We start from the raw sequence: 10,325 nt of genomic DNA, 5'->3' as shown, positions 1-10,325 counted from the left end.
AGATATTGCAGGGGAGGGGAACTATGTTCTTTTAGCTATTTCTGTTTCTTTTAAATACTTGATAACAAATTGATAAATCTGACTTGATGTGCCCCGCCATTTTGTTTTTCTCTTCTTATGGTATATGAGCTGATATCCTAGTAGTAGAGTAGCCAATCAGAGCGCGCGATTGCTCATATTCAGTGAATGTGGATCAAATAATAGACAATATTCATTCATTCATTTTCAGTAAATACCTTATCTTGGTCAGTGCAGCAGTGGTTTTGGAGCCTATCCTGGGAACACTGGGCTCGAGGTGGGAATACACCCATGATGGGACACCCATCCATCATAGGGTACCATGCACACACACATCCATGCTTTCACTCACACCTCACGGCAATTTATCGTAGCCAATCCGCATACCTGTATGTTTTTGGGAGATGGGAGGAAACCAAAGAAGCCACAGGATTGAACCAGGGACTGCAACTGTGTAAAGATTAGAAAATACTTCTATTATATTCAGAAAAGATGATACAATCTCACTAATTATACCTTGTTTGACCATTTTGTTACTTGTTATAATAAATAAACTTCTGTAAAACCTAACATGAAATGTCTGCTATAAATTTCCACCACAAGCACCACAAATTCACACTGAGGTTCCTTCGAGAACATTTTGGAATGATAATCACATAGTGCACTTAAAAACATGGCCACTCATTCAGAATTTAAACCCTCTATTCCTCCATCTCTGACCCTTTCATGAGATGCATGCTCAGATATATTAACACTGAAAGCCTTGATGGCAAGACTGTACTGCATATTGATCTGCTCCACTTGTGCATGCGTAGCCACTGCTACATATGTGCACTGTGACAAATAGCTCTGGATTACACTCTTACCCCTGTGCAGTAGCCCTCCAAATGAGGAGTCCTAGTCAAAGGGCCTTCACAGAGCTTAGTACTATCTTGACCACAATCAAATCAAATAAAGTTAAAAGACAGTGTTAATCAGGGTTCATTCGTGATCGATGCTTCAAAGTCTAATGAACAGAAGCACAAATTGCACCACATCATGATGATGAGATAAAAAGTCACAAGTATGTAAATATCAACGCACCGCTATGTCAAAATATGATGCAGAAACAGATCTGTGAAATGTTTCTTATACATGGTGGAAATGAGCTTCCGTATTTCAAAGATTGAAACATTTGGATGATACTTGATTTTTCCAATAAAAATAGAGTAAATTACATGCAAAAGTCAATAGAAAACTTCATTATTTCATAATTTTGCAATTCGTCAATATTTCACATTTTTACAGGGTCTGCACTGATTGATCATTTTACTCAAGGGAGAACTTAAAGCTTTTACAACATTTAACTTTTCAAATATTTATAAAGACTTATAACAAGCACCAAACTGATTTACTCAATTATGGCATAAGTCATCAAGTTGACATCATGCCTTAGTCGAGATATTTTAACATTTATATTTTTGTTAACATTAACGTTTTTGTTTCTGAAGTGTATGGCTTTCATGCTTATGCTTATAAAATCTTAGGAATATGTATAACCAGAATGTCAAGAATGTAGTAGCTCATCTGGTCTGCCATCAAAACGACCATGACTACCAAAACATCAAACAGAACTGAGATGTGAATGTGAGAGAGAATCAACCTCCATGACAAATTGTTTACAACAGGAAAATCAACAAAGGACTAAATTTTGTTCCCCAAGGGAAGATTGACCCAAAACATCGATCAGAACTGAATTCGCATGATAAATGAGGGAGGAGATACAATTCTAGTCAGAAGAAAATGTGTTAAGTTGACCTAAGTACGAATTAGTTAGCAAAAAATTGACAATACAATGACCATGTATTGCGCAGAAGGTCTAGTTCTTTCAAATAAAGCAATCAGAACTGAAATCCGTTGAGAACTGAGGAGACACGATTTAACTGAAAATAAACAAAGTTGTAAACAAATTGTTTACAACAAGAAAATCAACAAACAAATGACCAAGTTTTGTTCCCTGAGAGAAGATCTACCCAAAACATCGATCAGAACTGAAATCAAATGAGAAATGAAAGAGGAGATACAATTTGAGTGAAAAGTCCGAAAACTCATTAAGTTGACCTAATTAGCAGTTCATTATCAAAAATTTGACAATACAGTGACCAGGTTTTGTGCAAAAGGTCTAGTTCTTTCAAACAAAACAATCAGAACTGAAATCCACTGAGAATTGAAGGAGGAGATACAATTTAACTGAAAATAAATAGAGTTGTAAACAAATTGTTTACAACAGGAAAATCAACAAAGAGACAACCAAGTTTTGTTCCCTGAGGGAAGATCTACCCAAAACATCGATCAGAACTGAAATCGGGTGAGAAATGAGAGAGGAGATAAAATTCGAGTGAAAAAAGTCTGAAAACTCGTGAAGCTGACTTAAGTAGCAATTCGTTAGCAAAAACTTGCCAACACAACAACCAAGTTTTGTGCAGAAGGTCTAGTTCTTTCAAACAAAACAATCAGAACTGAAATCCATTGCGAATATAAGGAGGAGATACGATTTAAATGAAAGTAAACAAAGTTGTAAACAAATTGTTTTCAAAAGGAAAATCAACAAACGACCAAATTTTGTTCCTCCAGGGAAGACCTACCCAAAATATCGATCAGAACTGGCATCGGATGAGAAATGAGGAGATAAAATTCTAGTGAGAGGCCTGGAAAATTCTTTCATTTGGCCTAATTACTGTACTAACTCGCTAGCAAAAATTTGACCAAACAGCAGCCAAGTTTTGTGTGGAGTGATGAGTTCTTTCAAACAAAACAATCGGAACTGAAATCCATGAAGAATTGATGGAGAAGATACAATTTAACTGAATTGTGGACGACAGATGGACAACGGACGCCTTGCCATGGCAACAGCTCGTCGGCCTTATGGTCAGATGAGCTAACAATTCTACAACACTAGAGTTATATGCATATTTATATGTTCTGCAGTGCTGTAAAGTGAGAAACGTGAATCTAATATTACTATTTATATGATTTGATGAAAACTCCTGTAAACTTCCTGTCTAAAATGGCCTTTTTTCATCTCTGCAACATCGTACATCTCTGTTCTGCACTTAGCACCAAGGATACTGAAACACTCATCTAGGCTTTTATTACATCATGACAAGATTATCGTCATGCTCTGTTCAGTGGTCTTCCAGCCAAGTCCATTGCTCAGCTTCAATCTATTCAAAACTCTGCAACCAGATTCGTCACCCACACTAAACACACACATCACCCCTATCCTCCAGAACCTCCACTGGCTACTTGTTCTATATCACATTCAGTATAAAATTATTCTGTTCACATCTAAAGCACTCTATGGCTATGCTCCTCAAGATCTAATAGAAAGTACTTCAACCCTACTCTCCCATTCACAGTCTCAGATCTTCATCTTCTGGTCTGTTGACCATCCCCAAATTTAAACTATCCACCATGGCGTTAAGGGTTGCAGCCCCCAAGCTGTGGAATTCTCTCCTTCAGTGTCTTTAAAAATTCAAAAACGGTCTCAAATCTTCTCTCTTCTCTCTCTGCTATTCCTCCTCTACTTATCACTGATTGTTCTATCATTTTCAGTGCTTTGAGCTAATCTGTTATCTGTTATGCTTGTGTAAATGGTAATTTTTGTTTTCTGTGTCTCCTTTCCTTCTGTTATGTTTTCTTTTGGTTGATTTGTTTCTCTTTCTGTAGTGCCATTACTCTGTAAAGCGTCCTTGGATTGGTGAAACACGCTATATAAATTAAACTTGCTGTTGTTGAAAATTTATGACAGTATCCTGACACTAGAAGGGCATTCATTCAATTTTGTTGAAATTGTAGTAACTGCAGTAGCTGCTTTCCTGGTCAGGGTCACACTGGATCTGGAGTCTATCCTGGGAAACCCTGGGCCTAAGATGGGAATACACCTTGCCCTGTATGGGATGCCAATCTTTTGCAGAGCACCATGCATACACATTTACAACTAATGGCAATTTAGTGTAGCCATCTACCATGTTTTTGGGAGGTGGGTGGAAACCGGAGAACCCGGAGGAAACCCATAGGGTTATTGAGAGAACATGAAACTCAACCTAGAGAGTTTCCAGGAATGGAACAGCATTACAGTATGTAGTATCTTTAGCCATAATTAGAAGTAGCTATCACTGTTAACATAACTCAGCAGAGAAAGTATTGTAACACAAGTCTGTGTCATTTGACCTCAGAGTCTATATCACTTGACATCAAGATACATGAACATCGTCTTTTTGATGATGGACATCTGTTGGAATAAACGTTGATATACAGCCCCAATTCCAAAAAAGTTGGGACGCTGTGTAAACAGTAAATAAAAACAGAATGCGATAATTTACAAATCATGGAAACCCTATATTTAATTGAAAATAGAACAGAGACAACATGTCAGATGTTGAATCTGAGAAATTTTATTGCTTTTTGAAAAACATATGCTCATTTTGAATTTGATGTCAGCAGCACGTGTCAAAAAAGTTGACAGGGGCATGTCTACCACAGTGTTGCATCACCTCGACTTTTAACAACACTTTGTAAATGTTTGTGAACTGAGGAGACCAATTGCTGTAGTTTTGAAAGAGAAACATTGTCCCATTCTTGCCTGATATACAATTTCAGTTGCTCAACATTTCAGGGTCTCCTTTGTTGTATTTTGCATTTCATAATAGGCCAAATGTTTTAAATGGGAGACAGGTCTGGATTGCAGGCAGGCCAGTTTAGCACCCAGACTCTTTTACTATGGAGCCATGCAGTTTTAATATGTGCAGAAAGAGGTTTGGCATTGTCTTGCTGAAAGAAGGAAGGCCTTCCCTGAAAAAAAAAATTGTCTGAATGGCAGCATATTGCTCTGAAACGTACATATATCATTCAGCATTAATGATGCCTTCCCAGATGTACAAGCTACCCATGTCATGTGCACTAATGCACCATCATACCATCACAAATGCTGGCTTTTGAACTGTACACTGATAACAAGCTGGATGGTCCCTCTCCTCTTTAGCCTGGAGGATGTGGTGTCCACGATTTCAAAAAAGAATTTCTATTTTTGATTCATCAGACCTCGGGACAATTTTCCACTTCGCCTCAGTCCATCGTAAAAGAGCTCGGGCCCAGAGAAGGTGGCAATGTTTCTGGATATTGTTTATATCTGGTTTTAACTTGCATTTGTGGATGTAGTAATGAACTGTTTTCATAGACGATGGTTTTCTGAAGTGTTCCTGAACCCATACAGTGATTTCCACTACAGACCTGTGTCTGCTTTTAATGCAGTGTCTCCTGAGGGCCTGAAGATCACAGGCATCCAATGTCAGTTTTCAGCCTTGCCTCTTGCATACAGAGATTTCTCCAGATTCTCTGAATCTTTTAATGATATTATGGACCATAGATGATGTGATCCCCAACTTCTTTGCAATTTTACATTGAGGAATGTTATTCTTAAATTGTTGCACTGTTTGCCCATGCAGTCTTTCACAGAGCGGTGAACCCCTCCCCATCTTTACTTCTGAGAGACTCCGCCTCTCTGGCATGCTGTTTTTATACCCAGTCATGCTACTGACCTGTTACCAATTAACCAAAGTAGTTTTTTTTTTAGCATTACATGACTTTTTCAATCTTTTGTTGCCCCTGTCCCAAGTTTTCTGAAACGTGTTGCTGACACCAAATTCAAAATGAGCATATATTTTTTTCAAAAAACAATACAATTTCTCAGTTTCAACATTTGATATGTTGTCTTTGTTCTATTTTCAGTGAAATATAGGGTTTCCATGATTTGCAAATCTTCACATTCTGTTTCTATTTATATTTTACACAGTGTCCCAACTTTTTTGGAATTGGCGTTGTAAATTTATGTATGGGGTTGTAGATTGTTTATGTAAATTTATGCCAGTTATCACGAAGGACTTATATTAAGTGTTAATATATAGTACATTGTTGCAATTGAATGTACAGCTTATTGGCAGGTGGTAGATGCTGCATTTCAATTGACTACCTGCTTACCAGTGTTACACAATTACACCAGGGTCCTAGTTTAATTAAAATAAAAGTTACAGGTTGTGGTTGTTAAACTAACACAACCTGAACACAGAAAACTACTGCAAGTTCAGAAAGAAAGAAATCAACAAAGTCTAAACATTGAGAATTTGGGCCAAATAGCCTTAGGCATTATAATACTTGGAGTGTTGAAACAGAATGTAAATTATAACTGACATCTGGTGGAACGTTGGCCAACTATCTAGCAGCAGTTTGCCAGAACCATGTGACATATAGTAAGCTTAATTTTTTATCTGCATCATACTGGAAAAAGAGATTATCCACCCTGAATGTGCTAGAAAAATGCTGGGATTACATTTCAGAAAGCTACGTCTGTTGTACTCTTTAATGTACACTGTTAAATGTGCAGAGGTTTGCACAACCTTAAGAGACAAAAAAATTTCAAGTTTATTACCTGCGCTAACTTTGTTGGAGGAGGTTATTTTTTCACCTCTGTTTGTTTGTCTTTTCCCAACATAACTCAAAAAGTAGTAAACAGATTTTGATGAAAATTTGAGGAAAAGTGAGCCATGGGCCAAGGAACAATTGATTAGATTTTGATGCCAATCCAGGTATGTATGTGGATCCAGGATTTAGATGTGTATGCGTATCCTTGATTTATTTATTTATTTATTTATTTAGCCTGTTCCCAATGTAATTCAAAAAGTAGTGAATAGCTTTTGATGAAATTTGGTGTACAGCTTTAGTATTATGCTGGGTTCAAGTGATTTGATTTTGATGTTCCTAATATGTGGCTTGGCAGAGGTATGCACTCCACTGGGTGCCCTTCTAGTTTTACAAATGTTTCTTCATTAAAAAATATTACTTGAAAATAATAATGTTGAGATATTAGTGAGGCACATGAGAGTGCACATGTTTGCAGTTCCCTTTCTGAATGTGATGCATTCTTTGCATTCTTTATAATTGCCACCACTTAAACAGCTTTTGGATCATCTGAAATAAAGATGAAATAATTGGTCTTCCATAACCCATCTATCATAGGTTCTTGTTGATATATATACTATATAACTAAAGGTTTTGGGCACCTGACCATCACACCATATGGGGTCCTTCATAAAACTGTTGATGCAAAGATGTTCAATAAACATATATAAGCGTGACGATAACTATAAATAAATCTGTCCCATGTAGTTTGCGTGATTGGTGGTCACACCAAACCGATAACAATACCTTTAGCCCAGGCCTGGGTTTATCCGTATCAGTGATATTGATTGTGGAGCAATTTTTCCAGGCCTGGACCTGATCCAATAAAACATCTGACCAATCAGGTAATTGTTTACATGTGGCGTTGTCTGAGCATGTGTTATTTTTCCAGGGCATCTTTGTACATCGTTGTTGCATCATGAAGTCACGGAATACGGATTCATGGAAAATAAAAACTATAATACAAAGCACGGATTTTTTACTCACGGATATGTGATTTTCCATGAAATATCAATAGTAAATTAATAAAGTAAACATATAAATATAGGTAAGATATTTTAATTATAAACTTTGGCAGTCCAAACATTTAATTGTTTTAGACTTCTTAATTTTTTTTTTATCCGTGACGCATCATCCGTATGAAATCGGTAACCAATCTGTAATATACTGAAACGTCCATGACCAATCTGTAAATTATTAGCATCTGTGATGTATCTGTATTAAAATCCATAACTACTCTGTATTTTGTATCCTTTTTTAAATTATATTTCTGTAGTCTGTGACCTATCTGTATTATATCAACCACTGGCCTATGTGCATGGGTTGTTTTGAAGTCTGAGCTGTACAGTATGACCTGGAAAAATGTGCTACTACTTGGAAAAAAAAACTTCCATGACTATTCCTAAGTTGCATGCATTTATTTCCCTGAGTGGCAGGACCAACCGATATTATGGCACAGTGGTGTAGTGGTTAGCACTGTCGCCTCACAGCGGGAGGGTTCTGGGTTCAGGCCTGGTGGCCGACGGGGCCTTTCTGTGTGGAGTTTGCATGTTCTCCCCGTGTCTGTGTGGGTTTCCTCTGGGTGCTCCGGTTTTCCCCATGGTTCAAAGACATGCAGTTAGGTTAACATGGGGCAGCCTTGGGCTGAAGTGCCCTTGAGCAAGGTACCTAACCGCTCCCTGGGCACTGTAGTATGGCTGCCTACTACTCTGTGTGTGTGTGTTCACTGCTTCAGATGGGTTAAATGCAGAGGATGAATCTCACTGTGCTTGAGTGTGCATGTGACAAATGAAGGTTTTTTCTTCTTTTTCTTCTTATAGTTGGGATTATATTTGTGGTGTGAATGCTCCAGACTGGAACTAAATTCAGGCAGAGGTATAGTCATAGTTGTTGTTATAGGCAGGGTGCGATTTGTCAAAAAAACAGAAGGTTTTTTTTTTTTTTTAATCATAAAACGTCACAAAATTAAGGTAACAATAGGCTAACAGCTCAATAACATCCGATGATATCAAATGAATAACACTAAATGAAAACGAACACTAAACCAGAGATAGTAAATTCATCTTCCTATCTCTCTGACTAAATACACGAACACTAACACAACAAAGTTTGCATTGCTTGTCGCGTTGCTGTGATGTTTCTCTCCCTCCGGATTAAATGGACAGTGACTCGAAAATCACTAAAATACATGAATACTAAATGAACAGTTTGCTCTGATGGCGCAGTTCACATTGTGCGCAGCTTTCTGATTTAAACTGTTTTTTTCTCATCCTTATGCTTCCTGTTTCATGGACTGTAACGGATTTGCTTATTTAGTAATTTTAATACAGAATTTACTTTGAAATTATAATCAGACACTCCAACGTCCCCCCTAAAAAAAAAAATCGGCCGTGAAAAAGGCGGCATCCGCCAAAAGGCGCGCTGTTTGCATCCCTGCATAGAACGCAAAGATATTGTTATTATCTACAATGTATCTATTTGCTGGGGACGTTCGTGAACATCAAAGCTGCCACTTCGGGTCATTTTGAAAGTGAGTGCAATGTAGACCATAGAAAACTGTGTCACAACATGCCTGTCATGTCAACTTTTTTTTTGGTTTGTTTGTTTTATTGACGAGGTTGTCCCCGAGGATTTTTTTTCAGCAGAGATAAAAAACAGAGGGGGGGATGATCCCCACCATCCCCCCCAGCAAATCGCACCCAGCTTATAGGTATAGTTATAGTTATCGGTCTTGTGGGACCGGGCCCTAAGCTGCCTTCTTTATTGTTCTGGAAACTGAAAGGGTCATGGCAAAACTCATCTCATCATCTCTAGCCGCTTTATCCTGTTCTACAGGGTCGCAGGCAAGCTGGAGCCTATCCCAGCTGACTACGGGCAAAAGGCAGGGTACACCCTGGACAAGTCGCCAGGTCATCACAGGGCTGACACATAGACACAGACAACCATTCACACTCACACCTACAGTCAATTTAGAGTCACCAGTTAACCTAACCTGCATGTCTTTGGACTGTGGGGGAAACCGGAGCACCCGGAGGAAACCCACACGGACAACATGCAAACTCCGCACAGAAAGGCCCTTGCCGGCCCCGGGGCTCGAACCCAGGACCTTCTTGCTGTGAGGCGACAGCGCTAACCACTACACCACCGTGCCGCCCATGGCAAAACTGATTTTAAAAATATTTTTCTGTGGAATTTTGTCTTTTGTTTGGTATTGTTGTTTTATTTTTATTCTGTTTTGTTTTATTAAATAAGTGATACAATACAGGTACATTTCCCTTTTTCCATTTAAAACCGTGAGTGGTACAAACTTTTACCTTCATGCCAAAAAACTAGAAAACTATTAGCCAAGTTAGAAAAAAACATGTACTCTTCTTGGTACGCTTCTAATTAATAATACATAAAATCTTAGCAAATTATTTTTGGCCATTTAATTCTCCCTTTTTCAGAGGTTAAGATGTGAATGCGGAGATGATCCATCACACCGTTTGGAGAGAATATGATCCACTCCAGTTGGTACTCGTTTTGTCACAGGTTAGAGGTCAGAGTGAATCCAGGGAGTTGTCAGAAGTAACTAAGGACACTGTTGGTGCTGTTGAAGGAGAATGGAAGAAAGTAAGTAACACGCACCAGGCCCTGATCGCCACGCTCGACAAAAGGCCAAAGGAATTTACAACACTTCAAGTGTTCCCGACACCCCAACAGCTTCGGCGGCTGAAATATGTAAATACGCCACTAATCAAACGATCTGGAATTGCAAATGCCACAGAGAGGTCGTGACCCGGAGCCTTGCTAATGGAGGGTTTAGGGCATCA

General features: G+C 38.4%; 1 protein-coding gene across 2 annotated transcripts in view; it reads left to right on the top strand.

Moving 5' to 3' along the window:
* znf516 (zinc finger protein 516) overlaps positions 1-10,017 on the top strand; it is a 116,419-nt gene extending 106,402 nt beyond the window's left edge. Inside the window, exon 7 of one of the 2 annotated variants that reach the window (XR_009656793.1) lies at positions 230-528. Coding sequence is in view for 1 of the 2 variants with exons in the window: in XM_060942664.1 (XP_060798647.1) it covers positions 9,960-9,973 (14 nt within the window). In the remaining variant the exon portion in view is untranslated. Of the gene's footprint in view, positions 1-229; positions 529-9,959 lie in introns of those variants that run through there. The other variant, XM_060942664.1, reaches the window with a different exon arrangement.
* The last annotated feature ends 308 nt before the right edge of the window (positions 10,018-10,325 follow it).

Source organism: Neoarius graeffei, chromosome 16 (genome assembly GCF_027579695.1).
Source record: "Neoarius graeffei isolate fNeoGra1 chromosome 16, fNeoGra1.pri, whole genome shotgun sequence".
Lineage (NCBI taxonomy): Eukaryota > Metazoa > Chordata > Actinopteri > Siluriformes > Ariidae > Neoarius > Neoarius graeffei.
This window is presented reverse-complemented; position numbering and strand designations above follow the sequence as displayed.